General features: G+C 37.2%; 1 protein-coding gene across 2 annotated transcripts in view; it reads right to left on the bottom strand.

The window, feature by feature from the left end:
• The window catches only part of Lrp4 (LDL receptor related protein 4), a 284,958-nt gene extending 265,556 nt beyond the window's left edge, over positions 1 to 19,402 (bottom strand). For both annotated transcript variants that reach the window (XM_089255230.1, XM_089255241.1), the window contains exon 1: positions 18,947 to 19,402. In XM_089255230.1, coding sequence (XP_089111356.1) covers positions 18,947 to 19,007 — 61 coding nt within the window. In that variant the 5' untranslated portion in view covers positions 19,008 to 19,402. The remainder of the gene's footprint in view (positions 1 to 18,946) is intronic.
• Positions 19,403 to 22,005: the final 2,603 nt, after the last annotated feature.

Below are 22,005 nucleotides of genomic sequence, written 5' to 3'. Positions count from 1 at the left end.
CTAATTACAACCGAGCAAGAAAATGATTATGACTGCATTACTGCGTCACAAGAGCATCATCAATAATTCTCACGCTTTTAAGGTCTCGGTGCACTTAAATGACTTCGTAATTACCCTTTGGCCTATAAATTACCATTTATTCTTTAACTCGTTTCATTTCGATTAATATTCGGGTGGAAATTATTGAAAAGAGAAGAAGAAATGTCAGTACCACGGAGATGTTGCCACATATATTCTCACTTCACTCTCTCTGGAGTTATTGCCTCAAGAACGGTCATTCGTGTGACGGCTTTCAAATTTCATTAATTGACATAAATTGCGCCCAATGTTTCCTCTCAAATCGATGGTCATTGTAATCCCATTTAATGAGCATTTCTCGAGCTGTCCCAGAAAATGGCGTGATTAATTTGTTCATTATAATTCGGAATTATCCCTAAGTGTTATCATATACTGTGTGTATATTCTGGAGAGTCATAACCTAATTAGATCGCTCTCTCTGTGTCTGTGACACGTCAATGTATTTTGCCATTAATTATTTAGTGAGTTCTTCTATATCTAGATTAAAGAGATTTCCATGTATATTCAGTGATTTCAACGCTGAGTAATTCTGCGCAGACGTTTTTAATCAGGAGTTGTTATTAATTAATTGAAGTAATCGCACGTAATTCTCTCTCTGGAAAAATATATTTTTTTTTCTGAAAAATAAATTTATTATAATTGTGTGATGTATCAATGATATTTTTTTACGTTACATGGAGGATATTTATTGTAACTCATCGACTCCTATTGTTTACACACGACGAGAGCTGCGAGTTGCTCAATCATGTACTAATGATTGTTGACGTTGAAATTCTTTAAATCTGTAAGATATAGAAGGTGCTTAAGTATCTTCCGGTCCTCTTTACTTTTTTTTTAACCTTAGGACCATTCGAATATTACGTTAGAAAATTTTTTGGCTATTTTTAACCCCCTTCCCCTCCTTGTCAGCAAAATTTCGTCAGCTCTGCCCCCCTACCGTATATTGGGATCTCGTAGAGTAGACGTACGCGAAGGGGGGGGGGCGATCCTTTATTGCGACCCACCCTCTAAGCCATATATGCTCAACCTGTGGCCCTCGCGGTTATCTGATGTAGCCAGACACCTGAAACCTAATTTTGTAAAAATTAACTAAGCGGCAGATTCACAGAACACTTAGGTGTTCCGTGGCACGTGGCACAGTTTTAGAGCATTTAAGCGGCACGCCGTGCAGTTCTATATTACTCAAGTTATCCACGGCACATTCCCAGATTACTCAAAAGATTCGGGACATATTTACGGATTACTTGAGTGACACGCGGCACAGTTACAGAGCACTTAAGCGGCCAGGGACACATTTCCAGATCATTTGAAGGACCCGCGGAATGTATCACAAAAGTGGCGCTTAGTGATAGTGGTGGTTCATAGTTTTCAGGTGCCCACAAACTAAGGAAAGATTTTCTCGTATTTGGCACACTCAGTAAAGATGTCATTAAGAATACTTCATATTTGTTCACGAGAATTTTCTGCCAGTCCGTCAAAAAAAAAATTCACTGAATCTATGTAGCCACTAAATTATTACAGATTTGCAAAATTAAAAATGTTGTCGCAATTTTTTTTTCTCGCTACTTTCGCCGTTAGCGTGAGTCGTTCTGCTAATTATTTTTCCTGTTCGGATGATTTATTTTTCTCCGCTCAAAATACATCAAATCAAGTGACTTCCTGACTATTATACCAATGTGAGGGGATGAAAAGTTCGTTATTTCCACCGGGAATCGGACCCGGGACCTCTTGCAAACTCTCTATTGCCCCGCCATCTGGAGGCCAATCGCCGAAGTTAAGAGAGGTTGCGATGTCTTTACTCAGCAAGTCACGATATTGTGCGTGGGAAGAAAAATTATTTCTCAGTGGTATAGTGGTCCGTGCACTTGCCTGGTTTGCAAGAGGTCCTTGGTTCGATTCCTGGTGAATGCAACAAACTTTTCTCCTCAAGTTCACGTTGGCATAACATCCAGAAAGTCTATTGATATTTGATGATTTTCCTATTTACTTACTTTTGACTGTTCCTCAAATTATTTTCCTCCCATTTATTTACCTTTTGCTGGTCCACACATTATTTTTTCGTATGTATTTATCTTTTTGCGGTCAGCAACTTACTTCTCTTATTTTTGTTGGTCTGCGAAATTGTTTTCCTGTTTCACCGTCCGGAGATGTGAAAAGGTCGAGCACTTGTTAGCAGATATTAAAGCATCGCCAAAATAACCTTTTATTTCTGAACGAAGTCATCCATCTTCCTAAAAACAAAGCACAAATACCAGGGCCTACAACAATAAATGAATTTCGCGCGTGTGAATAGTTAAATTCCCGACTACTGAAATGAAAATTGCTTATCCAAATATTTTAACATTCAGGAAGATTTCAAAGGTCATTTCAACATCTTATACACACGCGTTTTACTACATACGCATACACTTTTCACCTTAGGCATCCCCCCTCAGCTTTCGCGATTCTAAGACTGGTAGAACGGCCAAAAGTGTACAGCGGCGAAAAAATTTCCATTCACACAGTTCAGTTCAGTTCAAAGATCACTGCAAATCAAAACGAAGTTGCAGTATGAATTTCTTGTTATTAGTTGCGATGCATATTTGGCACAATTGAAAATTTAGTAAAATTTACGAATTTTTTCCAGCCAACTTAATTTGATTCGTCGAGGACTGTGGTAATCGCTCCTGCTACAACAGTATTTTCCTGCATATAATTTGCAGATGCTTTGATTTGCCAATTTACTTGCAGATTTTCTACTTTGAGAAAGATTTTGAGGGGGGGGGGAGGAAATAATGTGTTACAGGCTACTGTTTTTTAATTCCGAATTCAAAAAACAGATGGCAAACACTTTTCGAACTCGTAATACCCGTTTCCCAAATAATCATCTTTACTTGATCAAGGGAAGAGACTTTCTGAGGTTTCGCGTTGGCTGAGAAAAATCATCTCCAGTCTTCACATTAGGCGCGCCACGCATACAAAACAATTTTTGCCGTTTACCAATTCCTTAGAGGAATTACGAGGTGTATGCACGGTATAATAGAATGAGAATACTTTTTATGGGCTCGCATTCGCGCCTCGAAGACAACAGAAAACCAACTTCACCATTAGTGTGTCGTCAGCGGGGTTCGAACCCGAGTTCTTCACGATGCGAATCCACGACGATACCCCACACTACCTCATAGCGGCCGAGCTATCCACTGAGAGCAACGCCAAAAACAGCAGAAAAATATGTTAAAGAATATAAAAAACAAAAAAAAAGTTATCGTGATTTCCTTTATCATTACTGAAGGAAACAGAAGTGAAACTCAAATTACATCTTTATCCTTTAGGGGTTATAATTCATTACCTTATAAGACAATCAGTTAATCACAATAACAAAAAAAAAAAAAAAAATAGGAGACCGCAATCATGTTGGGAGATAGAAAAGAATTCAATTTTATGTACAAGGGGAGAAAAAAAAAGGGAAAATACATTTTTCTGTTAGAATGGTGTTTTATTCTAAATTTAAACGCTTTTAATTGGACGTAGCACGTAATGTATCAATTATTCAATTTCACACAAGATAAAATTGAAACGAAATATAACAATAAATTCCCTCCGTGACTTAAAAAAAAACAACAAACGATAACTTTTTTTTTTTCCATTGCAATATATATTTAAAATTTATTCCGAAATTTATGACATCGAAAGTCTTTAATGAATTCGTTGAAAGGTTTCTTTATAGTCGTAGTACCACGTGAGATCGATAACTTCGAGAAACATCGGGATTATTGATTGCGAAAAGAAAGAAAAATGTTTTTACAGAGGGATGAATTATTTCTTTCTTTCTTTTAAATTTTTCATGAATATTTAAAAGAAAAATTTGAAATAGTATTTCCCGATTCATTGATTACCTTCTTATAAAAATTCTTCAATCTCGAACATTATTCTCGGCTCGGGCATCAGAGGGAAAAACAAATAAAACACATAAGAAATTCTCTATGAAAACCCTCCTGTCTTTCGATATCTTTCTTTTCTCTTATTAAGGGGCTTAAAAAGCAACCGCGAGACGTAATTTAAACATTTCAAAAATTAGTATAGATTTAAGAAAGAAGCCGAATACTATCTTACTCATATATACGTAATGTACTCATTTGTTTATATTGTCTTTTTTTTTTAATCTCCCTCATACGTATGCGATTTAGTATTGAGTGTATCGACGCAGTGTAACCTCGTTTATACATGGCTCAGTTATACGAATTTATCATTTATACGACGTTTCCACTTTGACTCGAATTTTGAATCTTTTGAAGAAACGTCATTTATGCCTATCAAATGCGCATAATTTTTAAATGAAGTGAGAACGCGTTGGTGCAACAGTTTTAGCGTATTGTCACCGCACAAGCCATTAATTTTAGGGTGATTGCTGACGTATACGAAAATAGCAAGTAAGCTTAGCCAGCTCACTTGCTATGGCATTTAGAGTAAACACTTCAGCGATTTGTTTATTGCTTGTTTTCGCGGATACACAGACCCAAAGAAACGGGTTTCAATCACTTTCACGGTCATATGTCTTTACATATTTTTTTTATCTCCCAATGTTTTCTCACCCAAGAGGGTAAGAAAGTCCACACACATTCCAAGCATTTAGAGGTTATATGTTTGCCGATAAGAGTCAAATACTGTGCACGTACCCAATAAGTTCTTTCGATCATTTCCTGTAGAATTTTCTTTCGTTGTGGTACTTTGCTTGCTGGCTGTGTCAAATCCGACGTTCGTAATGTCGAGAAAACAAAGAGCACTTTCTCTAAAAATACGTGAAATTTTTTGGAAGAACTCGACAAGAATTTCAAATTAATGGCAAAAAGTTGATCTCGCAAAACCGTTGAATACACCCGTGTCAATTTTGAAAACGATTATAAAGCACCCACCGAAACAAAATCAAAGACCAAGCTGTTATTTGCAAATCATCTACCGCAAGATGAGAAAATTTCCCAAGTCGACAAGATTTTGTTGCAATTTTTTTACTCAATATCGTGTCACAAAAAAAAGGTAATGTTCTACTAAATTTTTTTTCTTTGAGTGATTCTGAAATGAGCACGATTTTACTTTTTTTCACTCAAAAAGAGTATGATTGAAATTATATATTTTTTTCACAACACAAAAATACTTATTATCCCAGGGGAGAAGATAAGTCTTTTTTTTAAAGTCTTAGTTATTCGACTTATACATTTGTACGACGCATAGTGAGGTATTTGACCCGAACACGGGGCCAAAATTATTTTCACTTCTTCAGTGCGCTGTTTTGAGCTGCAACATCAACTAATTTACCATTAAAATACTAAATTACAATGTTATGTAGTATATTATATAAAGTATTATCATACAGGAATATACATGGTGTCCTGTAAGTGCTAGCGCGGCCTTTACCTCCACGGATAAAACGGGTTCTTTTCCCATTTAACGCTGTTCTTTCCGAAATTTCCTCCGTTTCTCGAATTCGAATACCCGTGAATCTTGCACTTAGAAACATTCATTGTTAGCATCACAGGGAGACAACTTTCTAATTGGAAGTTAGAGCACAGGGGGACCGTATAAAATATTTTTATTTTGTTACACACTATATTTTCACTCTCAAAACTGGCGCAGAGCAATTTTTGAACGCCTGTTGAGCATTTTTGAAATTCAAATCATACCTTTACGACAAACGGTTGATGAGATAAAGGCTGTGCTAGCATGCAGGACACCCTGAATATTAACATATTTATTGCCTAGCTGCCTCAAAGATGAGGAAACTTCCCGCGTGAAGAAAAAATTCAATCGACGTGAGGGAGGTCAACGTATATCATCGAACTCTCGAACGTTGTGGAGATCATTTTATGCTCATTGGATCATTGTTTTGCATTTCATATCATGCGTTATGATTATTTATTTGTTTTAATATTAAAATATCGATATTCTTTGCTTACATTGTTCACTGTGTAGCATTATTCTTGAAACAAAAAAGATCGTGTGTGTGTGCGTGCGTTTATTTCCGCTAATGGGGTATTACTGAAGAAGAGATGCAGTACATTCTTCGTTGTTGTAAAATTGTGTTACAGGGATAAGTATTATTTTTTTCTCATATGCAGCTCTTCGATGATAGTTTCAAGTAATACAGCTTCAAAAACCATCGACAAAGCTTCTATTGGGTATCAACTGGTTTTTTTTTTTTTATAAACTGCCTTGTTGAGTATTGATATATTCCGTTGATTATCTTATCCGTATCAAAATCTTTCAATAATTTTCAAGCTTTATTTCTGTTATCTGCTAGCGACATAATAGGCCCTGTGTAGGCTGTAGCAGAAATTATTCTTGTGGTTTTTTTTTTAATTTTCGCTATTATTTCTGAGTTACTTCATTTTCGTTTTTTGGCGCTTGTATTAATTATTCCTGTTGGTCTCAGGATAGACAGGGCAACAACTTTCTAGTAGGGTTTTTGAGGGCAGGGTGTCCGTATAAAAAGTTAATTTTTTTTATATTTTGAGATAACTATACAACGTGTACAACTATACTAGTTGCAACATGAATGACGTATCTGAGTTTTATACGTTATTCGGATACTTTTCTAATTAGAAATGTGCCTCCAGGATCAACGGTTCGCCACTAAAATTCGGCAAGGGGAATTATGGACCCACCTTGTATACAAGGTATTATGGTATTATAAGTTGTATACATCATGTTATGGCATATTTTGTCACATTATATACGTTTAAAAAATTTCTAATTCCATCCCGGTCTGCACACTAGCACTGTGATTCTGATTCCCAGTCTGAAGAAGTCAACGCAAGCGAAGTTGCGATTTCCATTCGTGTTTTTTTTCTCTTCTAACAATTGAGCAATGGTCATTAATTTTTACTGCATTGTTGTTTGTTTTGGAGCAGGCTGGTTGTGTGTGTGTGTGCAACTTTCCTCCAAAGCTGTAAATTACTTACGCATGCAGTATTGAAATGAAGCTTTCTAGTTACATAATGATAGGCCCCATCATTTCGTATTCACATAGTTGATTATCGGAGATATTGTCTATGCAAGTACATTGAGTGCGGTTCGTGTTGTGTTAGAAATAGCACATGCCGTCGACACGATAGCAGTCTCACGTGACTAATGACTCACATTTTTGCTAATTCCAATAGTCAAAAATATTATATTGGCAACCGACAGCTAATTATCACCGACCTCACATCTGTGTACGATCGTGTCATCTTTTTTTTAAGATCAGAAATCGTGAAACCTATTTCACGAACTAATCCACTTTTGAGAAAATGACTCATCCGTAACTCTGTGGTATTAGATAGAGTGTGGAACGTAGTAATTTCTCCCAGAAGCTTTTATGAGTAAGAGAACAACAACGCGGCAAAAATAAGAAAAAAGGACTCTTTTCATTTCTGATCAAAAAAGAACAAAAACTTTCTTTTATTCTTATTACCATTGCAGAGGGGGAAAACATGAAAGTACAAAGAAAAATAAAACACCTCGACAGAAATGGAGCCTAACATTTAATCAATGAGCGAGAACTTTCTTTAGACCGTTCGTGTTCGCTTAGAGATAAAAACCACACGTTCACAACAAAATGAGTCTTTGTGGCTCTCTCTATTCAAGCCCGTTCTGTACCTACACTTTTAAAAGATGTTTTCACGCTTCGTAATGTCGATACAACCACTGAATCTAATGAACAAGTTCGTGGGACATTTATTTTACGGGTTCATATAGTGATGATATAAGTTCTTATAGATGGATAGAGTTTATAGAACAAGCGCTATCGTGTGATAAAGTATTTTCTTGTTGGAAGCCAATCATTTCTTAGTACATAAATGGATATTTCAGACGTAAAAAAATATATATGATAAGTCGAACTTATTCGAAAGTATGCCTATCAGTTATACTTGATTATAGCTACATTCAAGAGATCGCGTAATTGTGTCGTCAAAACAGAGGTTGGCGTTTTTAAGATACTTATTTGAAAAATTTACGAGATGTTATCATAAAAAGTAATTATTTAAATCTTGTAAAAATAATGAAGAAATAAACAGAGTTTGCCCCCACCCTTACAAGATGGTCTTCGCACAAAGAGACAGAGCAGAGCCCATCTTTGAAAGCTAAATCTATGACGGTGAGAACAAGAGAAATCTTGACTTATTCCGAGAATTAAGTGAAATCAAAAAATTTCTGAATGAAAAGACTAAGCATAAATATTTAACAAATACAGGTGGATTAAATACAGCTAAGTATCTCTCGATTCTTGGAGTGATAATAGTAGTTTGCTACGGAAAATAAAGAAAATATAAAGATCCCTGTCCTCCGGAAATTCTGCTGATGTTTCTATATACATTGGGTAGAAACTAAACAATGATAAACGACAATCGTAAAGCAAATCCTATCGTCAAAGTTAGAGGCCGTTCAAGTATTACGTAAGCAAATTTTTAGCCATTTTTGACCCCCTCCCCCTTGTCAACAAAAGTCAGCAAAACTCTGAACCCTTCCCCCCTTGTCACCAAAATTTCGCCATCAGCTCTGCCCCTCTGAATCCTAACTCATATTTTCATAAAGGGTGGTTGATGACATAAGCATTATCCAAACCCCCCCCCGTCATAAAAAATCAGCAAATCGGAAACCCTCTCCCCCCCCCCACATCGATCATGACGTGATACTTGAACGGCCCTTTATCACTAAGAAGAGCACACAAAAATATAATATGCAGGGTAATTCCTGAGATGGATATCGTTTCCAGATGCTGTAAAGCAGTAACCACTGGAAATACTGATTACAACTGCGATCCGTTAATTGGATACGTTCATAAAGTTTGTGTCCTGCTACTGAGGAAAATTACGTAGGCAAATGCGTATGTCACGTTTCCAGTCTATTTTAGTGCTATGTCAATTAAAAAAAATATTTAGCCTGATGGTGGTCAGTGTTTTTCACGGGGAAAATGGTCACGGGAGGCTCTTCTTTAAATAAGTCAAGCCTTTGGTTGATTCCACGGAAATAGAACGAAGGGGTGGCAACCTAAGATCCTTAACTAGATAGAAGATAATTCGGTGCACAGAAGTTACCGATTCCGTTTTCTCAATTCAAGAACACAAAACGTCTCTTCCATTTCAAACGCAACCATTATTACTGACTACTATTACTGAACCACACATTCACCTCATATGCATTACTTTCAGGAAGTTCGAACGAATTGATGAATGCCGGAATGCGTCTTGTAGGTGTTGCATACCTAACGTGAAGTTTGTTTCTGAAGAATACTTTTGAGTTCAAGTGATGATGTCATCTGTGTCTTCCGAATTCGAAAGCAACAACTTTTTTATTTTGTCGAGTTCGTGTTATGCGTGAATTTTGAACGTTGTAGGTATGATTGCTCTAGAGGTATTTGAATATTGGAGATCGGTACGCATTCGTGCTTCGAAGTTTGAAACATCAGGAAACCAATATTTTTACCGACTGAACTGATTGAAGTCACGTGACACAGGCGCCGCTTTCGTCTACGCCACATCCCTTACGGAACACTCACGAATACGTCTTCCTAACGCACAGGTGCTCAACTTCGTTTGAAAACGTGTGACGGGCCACTCAGTTGATGTGGAATAGTGCTGCAGGCCACTTAAGTGATCTGGAAATGTGCCGCGAGCCATGACCTCTACAACTGTGGGGCTGACATGGCTCGAGTCCAGGACTATTCTTGTCATTATTTTTTGTTTTCCCACGCTATAAGTTCGCATACTGGTGCCTACCAAAGATCCTGGCCTAGGGCCACTTAAAACAGCTGGAACTGTGTCCTGGGGGGGGGGGGAGTTCACTCAATTAATCTAGAAATATGCCGCTTGAGTGATCTGGAAATGTGCCGGAGGGCACTTAAGTGTTCTGGAACTGTGCCTCGAGTCCCTAAAATCACGTGGGTCACTTATTGGCGATCTTTAAATGTGCTGCATTTTTTACAAAATTAGGTTTGAGATCGAGGGCCACATAAGATGACTCCGTGGGTCACATTAGACTCGCAGGCTATAGGTTCAGTATGCATGTCATAACGGTCCGCCTCTTCAGTTGTAACTGTTTTTTACATCATCTGGAAACTATATTTTTCCATGAATCACCCGATGAAGTCATTTTGTTTTGAGCGACCGTTGAAAAAGGATGTTGCTCGACGGGCAGTGAGTTTTGACAACAAAAATGTCGATGGACGAGAATCTTCCTTTTCTGTGACGAAAGAGTTGAAGAGAGAAATTGTAAAGAAACGAGACAAAAATTCACACCAGAATAAAAGACGGAGGTAACACGTTCGGGTTTTGCAGTTTGCTAGGTGTTGCGGTACGACCGAAATCGAAATGACAGTCCTGTGAGTAGTTTGTGAAGTGAGAGAACTGCGAGAGACATTTGAATGACGTTCAATTTCCCTCCGCGAACTTAATATCCGTGAGAATGTCAACTTATCCAAACATTAGCGTACCGAACTCTCGTTTCGACTTATAATGCTCGCGAGTAACCATCGCATTGCATCTGTATGCAAACAAGTCCACACTCCGAAATGTAGAATCGGCTGCGCATTCAACGCCGAAAATTGACAGGAATTATATATGAGAACGTTCCCGGGAACATACATTTCGGAATGTAAAATTTCAAGGATTTTGCGGATCTACACTTTATTGCACTTCCAGTTTGTGATATTCCGCTACAAATGGGATTTTTTTCAAGCGGATTTTCGGGTGTTCAAAAAAAAATCTTCTTTTAAAAAGACTACTCAGTAGAAATATGCATTGAAATTTTAAAGTTTTGTACTGAAATTAATCTTGCAAAGGGTATGGGGGGTGGAAATATTTGTATTTAAGGGCAGGGCCGGAACTGGGAGGGGGGGGGGTCAACGGCACCGGGTGGAAAATTTTTGGGGGCAAAAGCTTTAGATCAGAATAAAGAACACCGATACATTATTATCGAATTTTAAAGTTGTGGGGGGGGGGGTAAAATAAACATACTACTGTATTGAATCACGCGTGTACCTGGTAAATATTCCTCCCAGGAACTTCTAACGAATCAGTGCATGTCAGAATGTCCGGAGTATATTGAAAGTTTGTTAAAAAACGGGAATTAATTGCCATTATGATTCAAACATCTGGTGAAGAGGGCATGCATGCCACAAATGAGAAGCAACAGGAAACCAAAAAAAGTTTTTTTTTCAAGTCGAAGAAGCAACTCCAGTCGTTTCTTAAAGTGTCTCTTCTTCTTGGCGCCCGAGTGGCGTGATTGTAAGATGCTCGTCTACCACCGTGAAAGTTGCTGTCAGGTCCCAGGTTCGAACCGTAGAAAGAATATATATAACAATATATTTTCTCTCCAACGAGCTTCGGGAGAACACCGGTAGATGGCGCCTTCATTTCCAACCCAACTCGCTAACGACAGTGAATTGCGTATAACAATTGGGTCGAAATTGGTGAAGTAGTAGTTTCTTCGACGTGAAACCAAAGTCAACGGTAAGCCGTTAAGGATCGAACGCAATTCTTTTTATACAAAAAACAATATATATTTGTGTCGAAGTCGATTAATTTTCTTCGAAATTTCGTTCTCATATCCAGGAGAAAGGGGTCTCGGCTTATATACGGGTTAGCATTGGTTTGAGATATTTGATATCCCAATTTTTTATGAGCATTGGCTTGGGATAACCATTTCCTATCCTCAAATTAATTCATACAAGCTCAACATTTCGCACTAGAATCGTTGTGGAAAATTTCGGTATTCGCTAGGTTTCTGAAAATTCTTTTCATTCTTTCATTTGGAACTTCTCAAAGTCCCATAGCTTTCTGGTGATTAGTTACAACTGAAGACACATCAACAAAAAAGAAACTTTAATTATAGACACCCTGTATTTTAACAAACTCTGAAAAAAAATGTATTACACGGATGTAAAGTAAAGCACAAGCTCGAATAGAAATCTAATCAAAACTTCAAACGGAACCGAAAAATCCAAGTGAAAGCCAGTTAGTTATCTCTTTAAAAAAAAGAAAAGAAAAGGAGATTAATTTATTCGCAGCTCAAGAGGAAAAAAAAAAAAGAAATATATTTGATAGAAAAGATAATAAACTTGTAATGCCATAGAAATATTTCCCCAATCATATTTCATTCATTTCTTTACTCTCACGTTTTTCCCTTTATCTTTTGAGATCTTTTATTTATTTTTTTTTCCTCAGTTCCTTCAAGAATTATTAAGTAATATTCTCTCCGTTTATTAGAATAAATGAACTCGCCTTTGAAATGAGAAAATCCATTTCTCATCTTTGAACATGACAATATTAAACGGTTTGAAATCCCGTCTTTGTTATTCTGGTGCGAGAGAGAGAGAGAGAGAGAGAGAGAGAGAGAGAGAATGGACTATCCTATCATTGAACATGCATATATATATTCAACTAAAGAGGAGTCAGAAGAATAATAAAAATATCTTTCTCACCCCTCCCTCCCTCTAAATGCGTAATTACGGACTTTCCTTGAATGCCTAACATTTAATCAGGACTGAGAGCAAAATCCCGGTATCAACCCAATGCATTAACGATTATTCATATAAAATGGTGGAGAGAGGGGAGGGGGGAATAATAACAAAAATGCTTAACATTTCCATCACAATGGATGAAACTCCCGCTATTCTTTTTCCTCTTTCAATCACTATTTTATTATTATTTCTTTCCCTCCTTTCTTTTCTCTTAAATTCATTTTCTTAATTACGATCTCTACGCAGTAGGTACCCGAGTCAGAGTTTTCTCGCAAATGGCGTCTTTACGCGGCGCATCAGAGAGAGAAGAATTTATTCACCGACTAAAATATTCTCCAAGAACAGTATTAATGAATTAAACTCATTTTCAAAATCGGTAATGTGTGTTCGAAATGGAATAAATAAGTATTTTTCCCCCTCTTTTTTTTTTTTTTAGCTATGTGTATGCCTTACGGTGCTTATTAATTTAAATTATGAAGGCTGGACGACGACTGCAGTCGGTTCCTTTATCCGTAATGCACTGTTTTGAAACGCATTATGAGAAGTTATTAAGGATTTTTGTGGAAGTCTCGAACTAATAATGGATCATGGTTTCGACGAGGCTATTACAAAGAATATTTTTTTTCTAATGGAAGAATAGCCCCAAACACGCGGACACTTCTTATTTAAAAATCTTATTAATACCATTCATGCTATATATATCTCAGTACTCATCGAGTATCTTAACGAATATTTCACCCGACGCATCATTCTTATTGCAACTAAATAATCTTTTGCCTCATTAGTTTCTCCCTTCACAACTTCCATCTAAAATACAATTATTTAACTGTTGTCAAGGTTTCTTAGTAATTATGCTATCTATTCATTATTTCAATCATTTCGCTCTGTCCACCAAAATCATAAATTAGGTACGAGATATTTTGAAATTGAACGAGATATAATTAGTGAAATTCCCTTCACTCTCTGTCGGTCCCGGATTCCTGAACAGCACTTGGCCCCAACCTTTCAAGCTTCTAGTATCCTGGAACCACAGTCGGCCCCAATTAACCGGATAACGGATAAACTCCTCTGGCAACAAAATTTCGTCCGTAGAGACATTTTTACACGCTTAATAGGATAATTTCATCGACTTTTCACGGCTTAATCCAATATTACGCTTTACACGTCAGCTGTTAATACACATCAACCACTATACACATAATGTTTTTATTAAATTAAACATTTGGAATTAATGGAAAACATGTAACTAACTTAAGATTAAAAAAAAATAATAATAATAATACATTTGTGAGAGTATAGGTACTGGCCTCCGACTATTCAAATTGTTTTCAATACGTACATTTAATTATGTTTTGTTCTTTGTTGAGTCAATAGAGGGCGTTAACTTTCCTAATGAAAAGTGAAAATCTTAGATATTGTGTGTGCGCGATCATTGTAATAATTAAATACAATTTTAATTTTTTTTTATGTCTGATTTATTTGAGAAGATATATTGACATTGATCCTTCATCAATTTTCAATATACAAACTATACTAACGTTGTAAAATGGCAGTTGCATTGTTCCCCTACATAATCGGATATCCCGCTTAATCGGATATTGTGCTGGAAGGCCGACTGTTCATACAAATAGGAGGCTTGCGTATACGTAGATATGTAAAACACGCATGCGTTGTGTACGAAAACCGAGAGGAGGCACCGACCCCCCACGTATGCGTCATCAAGGAAGTGCAGCGGTCAGATGAGGGAGTACGAAATTAAATAATTGTTCGAAATTAAATTTTTTTTTACCACTATTTTAATAAATTTCTTCATGCCCCCCTTATCTGCAGCCATGGCTCCTCTTTTGCGATATTTTCCACTATGGCCCCCCGGAATATCCTGGGAGCCCCCGGTTGAGAACCACTAGCCTAGACGACGGCGATCATCAATATACGATAGATCATCAGGGTAGTGGCTACTGGACGCGACATTAGATTAGGGCCTGTGACTACTGATGACTGGTTAGATATCTAAGATTTGACACTGCCATACTTGTTTTTATCCACTTTGGTGATACTTTTCGCGTATTTCCAAATCTCCAAGGACTCCCTGGGGTACGCGTACCACAGACTGGAAACCACTGTCGTAGAAAATAATGTTAAAGAATGTTAAGTCCTTTTTATCAAAGGACTTCTCGAATTCACTCCGGGACCTACGTACTACAATAAATACATTTGAGTCAAAAAAAAAAGTTTACCATTCGTTTTCATCATCACTTCGCATTTCAGTAGCGTGTCCCCCCAGTATGGGAAGACCATCTTCTAAGGACGGTGTTAGATTTATTTGTTTCAGAAATATTTTTTTTATCGGGGCAATAAACATTTCACGATAGCATCTATTTCGAACCATTATCTTGGAAATCATAACCTCATTTTTAACGACACCTCTCTAATACGACAAAACTTCTTTTATTCCTTCAGATATGTCATTGTAAGAAAGTTTGATATCATGCACAAAATTTTTTTTTTTTCAGAAAATAGAACCAATATTATTTCATCGATAGAGAAAATGTTAGTCATCAATAAATGATGGAATTAACATTTCACTGAAAGTATGTAATATTGTACTTTTTGTTATTTTGGCGCTAAAAAGTACTCAAAAAGAAAAAACCCACATTCTATTTTTTTAACTACAGAAACTGCTCAAAAGGATAAAGTTTGCCTCTCTTACTACAAATTGTTATCTCTGGGTGTTTAAACAGCTTTGAAAATTCTGCAAGTTTCGTTTCTAGAATGGAATCTCGCTTGACTGAAGTCTGCTCACGCTAATTCACTGGCCGAGTAATAATTAGCTCGTTGGTGTTTTCTCTCTGCGTCGAGTCCCGGCTGTGCTGCAACCAGATAAAGAGGTTTCGTCAACCACCCGCCTCCCCTTCCTGTCAGCCGTGGCTGTCGGCAAGCAGTTGCTGCACGCTACTCTAGTTTCCCACGATCTTAAGATGATACAATATCCTTTTAAATATCTCAACCTGAGACACGAGGGAAAACGTACCGAGTGGAAATTCTTTGAAGAATTCTAGCTACGAAGAAACGTGTAATTGATCAAAGAAGGAAGAGAGCACTTCGTAGAGAATAATGCCGATGTTTCGTAATTTGTTTTTCATACTTAATACTTGTGACCAGGATAAGTGTAAGGAGAAGTGGACAGAAAAAAAAAGTTGTTTGTCTTTAAACTTCGTAAAAAAATCGTTGAATTTGTTGGATTAGTTCATAGTTTCCCTAACATTTTTGTTCCATCGCCCTTTTTCGGAAATTTTTTTCTCTCGTCGCCCCCAACTCATGCGAACCATTAGGACCCTATGTTGAACCAACAGTTTTTATCGTCCCCTGGACTATTCCATAGCCCACTTCGGGAAACACTGGTTTAGTTGAACAAATGATTAATTATTTTTTTTTCAATTTTGATTTTGGCAAGTGTTTGGTCAATGCCACTTATTAGAATCACTGATAATGTTATGATTTGTGTGGGTATTGTTATAACATTCACAAAGTACCGAACGGACCAATATCATACATGCGGGGTGCGGTAGCCCGGTCGATAAGATGCTCGCCTAAAGTACCAAAGAATGTTTAGAAGTGTCGCGAGTTCGATACGTGGTTCGTTCTTGTCAGAAAACTTTCCTGACACAGGGGTACAACAAAAAACGGCGACTTGACCGCAGCAAAAAGTTGCTACCGCAGGGAGTCCCCCATCGAGGGGTTAGCGCACTAACCTCTCGATGAGTATAAAAAACAAGCCTGCCGTTCGGAATCGGCAATAAATTGTAGGTCCCGGTCTAATTAGCCCTCGTGTGCAAAAAATGACCGTGGTGCGACAAAAATGATCAAAATATCATACATGCAGAAAAAAATCATGAAAAGTTATCAGGACTTCGGTTTATATGTTATCAATTTTTTTCCGTTGAAAGTTTTTTATTTTCGCATATTTAGAAGCTAAGGTTGAACCAGATTCATTATTTTCCTAACAGTTATCGTTATCAACCAGTAAAACTATGTAGGAGGTCAGAAGGCTCCCTTATCGACCGAAATTTCTATACTCGGTTCACAAGGGCCTGAAAGGCTCTACTCAGGCCGCGCAATAGCTGCTATGATCCGTGTACGTGTGGAGCTGCTACTCGTGAAGGCATGCGTAAGATATTAGAAAAAGTCCCTTTTTCTTCAGTTCATGGTCACTTTTTTTCAACTATAACCGCATTCACAGTTCCTCAACCAGAAGGATTTCACATAAGATCTATGGAACCTACCGGACATTACAAAAAAAGTATCGTAGTTCGTAATACACATTAGACGCACAGTCCCATTCTAAGTCCTCACAATTTCTAAATGAAAAGTATTTTAGTTTGTAAAGGAAAATCTTTTGTTTTAGATCAGTGTGGAAAAAAACACGATGCTTTAAAACTAGTCATGTGGTAAAGAAAAACGGAGTTGTCCCATTTTCATACGTCCCGTTCGACCGAACAAGACATATGGTCATCGTACTTACTACAAGGATTTCTTTTTTTTGCGGATATAGACATCAATGGGTTATTGTTATCAGAAAATCGAGTCTCGATATGATCGTATGAAGTGGCGTGCAATGTACATAATTGGTATTCCACGGTATTCCATACCAATTGGTATTGGTAATTGGTATTTCCATACCAATAACGGTATTCCACGTATTATTTTGTACACAACAGCTAGTGAAGTTTTCTCAAACAATATAATTTATTTTCCTATTCAAATCCAAGAAGTAAATTTTCCCTAAATTATTTGATCATCATCGTCCTATATATGGGACAAAGCTCCCATATGAATGGTCGCAGCACATTTATATCTCTTACTTTAATATTTCTAAATAAGGACTAAAGATATTCATAATCTTGAAGTGATTTAAATTGAACCGAGAGAATTTTCATGAAAAATCAAATGTGAGAATGTCATGAAAACACTTCGACCGATTCAGTGCTTGGTCGAATATTGGTTGAGAATTATAAAAGATAATTACAGACTTCAAAAATTACAGTATTCAAAATTCTTTTAATCTTGGGATTAAGATAAATTGAGTATTAAATTCAGAATGAGAAAAATTGTTTTCACACATAAACCATGCAAAACTCCTTTTATTAAAAAATTTATGTGTTTTTATTCCTGGAATTTTTTTTCCAGGGAAGTTCGTGGTTTTTATTCCTTATTTTGGATATAATTCGAACTTTTACGAAATCCCTTTGAGTTTTCTATTTAATTTAGTGTTAAAATTTCATAGTTGGAGGAAGAAAAAAAAATCAGGATTTTTGTATGAGCAAATATAGTTTGGAAAATTCCACAAAATGCCGCACAGACTTTGCTTTTCTCGATCAAGTTGTCAAATAAACAACAAATTTTTAAAGACAAATAAAAATTTGAGAATTTCGTTTTTCTGTACTTTTTTACTCTTCTTTTTTTTGATAATTTAATGCCCATTTTAACATTATTTAGCTGGAGTGCATCAAGAATGTGCACCACTCACCAATTATGCTTTCCAATAGATCAAGTTGTAACATTCAAAATTCTGAATCTTTTTTATCGTTATTAAGACTTTGGAAAGCACCGGAAAGTTCAGATTGTGATACGTTGATGAAAGTATATTTCTTGATAGCAAATAAGAAAAACAGTTTCGTAACTGATGACAATGAACTGTTTCATAAATCAGGTTTTGAGCGTGACCAAGATATTCTGCACACACAGTGATGCTAATTCCAGAACTAGAATAATGTAACGATTAAGATAAATTATTATGATTATAAATTATTAACATTTGGGAAACAGTTTCGTAACTGATAATAAAAGTCTAATGGTTGATAAATATTATCCTATGTAAATGTTGATGATTAAGTTGCAATTCGTATTCGTTTCGTTGATCCAGGATAAATTAATTGGATAATTCTACCTTTTTTTCCAATGACATTGGACTTCGAATTAACCAAGTTCGACTGTATTTCCCATTTTCAACGAAAAGCTTGGTATAGTTCACGTATGGGGGTTTGGTACACAGTATAAATTTACTAACGAGCTTTAAAAAATTCAAAATTTCACATTTACTCCGTGAAAACAAGCGTTTTTTTCGACAATCGCATTTTCAAAATGAAGCGAGAGTGACACGATTCTATCCTTCAGGCAAAGCACGTGGGCACACGTGCAAGTATCCGGCTACACTGCTCGAGAGAAGATAAGACCGGTAATACAACGATATTCATTCAGTTTTTCATTCAATCAAATGTATGCCTCTAATTTAATAGTGAATTGGATATATTCAACGTGTATATAAATATAATGAAGTACAGCACGTCATGGAAGTTAAAATTTATTTGGTTTTTTTTTTAAATTATAAGAACTTACCGTGGCTCCACCGGTGCAAAAGTGACAGCAGAAGCAAAAGGGCACGGCGGGATGCCCTCATCACTCGTCCGTGTGAACATAAAAACAGTCCCTTACCATGACTTGCAAAAACTAAAACTTTCCCCGTTTAACGAGGAAAAAAATTATTTTAATACGAGTTTATGGAAAGTTTGTAAAAAGGTCTATACGAAAATCAGTTCCCGTCCAATGAAGGTTGATCTACGACAACAAGGGAAAACTTTCTTCAAGGAATCATTAATCGCGTTCCTCGTTGGGAAAATAATATCGGACAGATATCGCCAAAAATAAGAAAGGAATGAAATATTCGATGCGAACAAATAGTGAGAGAAAGCACAAGAGGGACGAACAAGCAGAAATGCGAACGAATGCAGATCCCACTCCGGAACTTTTCTGGATGCAGGAGGTGATGTTACTGAACGGGATTGAATGAGTCCGTCTGCCCTTACCGTTCCGGAGTAATGTTCGTTTCGGGATCGGGAGAAACTGGCGCGTCTCGATGTCGGAATCCATCGCCAATCGAGCAACTTGGAAAGCGCCAAAAATAAATTGCTAATTAATTCTGCCTGAGATAATATTATATCTCGGCGATTTGTTTAATAAATAGTGTACGCGTGTCTAGGTCGTAATCTGGTACGATTAGATACGTGGGTACAGCCGTGATCGCGTGTGGTGTTACGGTGTTTGCTTCATTTCATCACTTCGGTGAGTTCCTTCATTAATGACTGGGGGGTGTTGACCAAATGGAGTCTAAATGCTTTTTCAGTATCGAGGCGTATTCGAAAATTCGAATACGATTTTATCAAGGTTTCTGTGGTTAATTTTATCGGTTTACGGAAATTTCGCCCGCGGAAATTACACCCCTTACATTTTACCTGCCCTGACTGTGTGAGACCCAGTGAGTGGGTGAGCGACCGAGTAAATGACTGTATTAGTGAGCAAGTAACTTACCAAATTAGTGAGCAAGTAACTTACCAAATTAGTGAGCAAGTAACTTACCAAATTAGTGAGCAAGTAACTTACCAAATTAGTGAGCAAGTAACTTACCAAATTAGTGACCAAGTGAATGCGCGATTGATCGCATGATCGGACAAAGTGAGTGAGGGACCAAGTGTGTGACTATGAACGATCAAGTTAATGACTCTATGAGTGAACAAATGTGTGACCGTATAATCGACCAGGTGCGTGACCATATGAGCAACCAAGTGATTGCGTTAGTGACTGTATGAGGGGGGCTAATTGTGTATGATTGTAGGATTGTCCTATATTTTACGGGACAGGATAAGTTTTACCGTATTATCCGGATTTTAGGAGTGGTGATTACTCCCCACCCTACTTCTGGATCCACGGCTGGTCTTAGATTAGTTACTTCTGAAATACAAAGTTTCATTCAATGTTTTTTTTTTTTTCTATTGATAGATTCAACAAGGGGAACCAAAATCATTGCCTTCAAACATCCTAATCCGGCCCTGCGCGGAGGCCTTCTGCTATAGATTGGGTGATGGTAGAACACGCTCACACGAAGGAACTCCCGACGTAGATCAGGGAGACATCTGTATCAGGGAGAACACATCGAAAATATCATGGAGATTATTTTCGGCGGTGTGAACCGTGAAAATCGAAGTGCTTATGAGAACAAGGAAAATGGAAAAAGTCCCATAGTGTTTTCATATTTGAAAAGTTGTATTTTAACAGCAACTTCATTTTCTGTGAAACGTCGAGATACGACACATAAATTCTGAAAGTTATTTGCAGTTTTTAAAATGATTATCAGCGCGAAAGTTGAATTCAAAATTCCAGTCACCCAATCAGCCAATGGTAAATGACCAATTCACAAACATCTATCTCTTTACTACGAAAGCAAAGTTTCGGAAAGTGTGGGAGAATAATCACCACATCATTTTCACGATTTATTAAAGAAAACACAGAAACAACAACTTTTACGCAAGAGGCAAAGGAAAAAGTTGTTTGTTTTTGTTGCATTTCCTTCAAAAATGTTCAAGAGATTCACCCCCTGTGTTTGCGAGATTCATTATTCGGAGCCATTGTTGAATCAGCTTAAAACATGGAATTCGACAAAGCGTTTGTTCAGTGTTCCAACAAGCATCCATCCCTCTTTCAACCGGACGGACGTCCAATTGACGATCGAGGAGGAATCATCCGAAGAAAAAAAGGTCTGTTTCCCACATTTCGATTTACCATTACATAATTATTTTAAATAACATCTAACTTAATTCTAACAGGTTCTCCAACCCCATCTCGTCTTCTTTATTCGTTAAAATAATTCTGACTCTCTGATTATTAGATTATATGTTATTTAAATCCGTAAGGGATCTTTTATTAAATTATTGAACCAAAGAAGAGATAGAAAGAGAGCGCGCGCGTATATAGTCTCACAATTTCAATATGAAGTCCACCGAATAGCATTAAGAGCTATCAGTAAATAATTATTAGAATGAAATCTAAATAATATAGTCGAGCATAATCCATAGAGAGCGGGTGGGGGTCAATTATGGGGTTCAACTTGAAATCTTCACGTGATGATTGATGAAATTAACTATATTTGAAGCGGGCTAGTTCATGGTTTATACTCGTTACCATGTCTTGAGTCTCCACATTCTAAAGCCTGTGCCCTCTGTAGAAAAAGATTTTTCACGGGATTATGAAGAGTGGGAGTTTTTCGGGGGCCTTCTTGGGAAAGGATATTTAACAGGCCCCCATAAAGACCGGGAATGTCACGGGCCTCCTCAGGAAAGAATGAAAAGCGGAGCCCATAAAGGCCGGGAGTTTTGCGGAGTAATTCTCAGGAAAGAATTCTTCACGAGTCCACGATGATCGGGAATTTTTCGATCATCGGGCTTCTAAGCTAGAGCCCTATCAACCCCAGAAGAGCTGACATGAAGGAATCATTGGGGGAGAGCTCAAGGTTGTCAGTCTTCCCGTATATACGGGACTCAGTATCACATGCAGGAGGAGGGAGTGGGGTGTATAGTCATTAGTTATTTGGGGGGGGGCTGTGCTCCCTCATATAATTCGTCGGG

The sequence above is a fragment of the Pholcus phalangioides genome, unplaced genomic scaffold, assembly GCF_987345545.1.
Source record: "Pholcus phalangioides strain wild (caught in Gottingen) unplaced genomic scaffold, Ppha-v1.0 ptg000004l_1, whole genome shotgun sequence".
Lineage (NCBI taxonomy): Eukaryota > Metazoa > Arthropoda > Arachnida > Araneae > Pholcidae > Pholcus > Pholcus phalangioides.
This window is presented reverse-complemented; position numbering and strand designations above follow the sequence as displayed.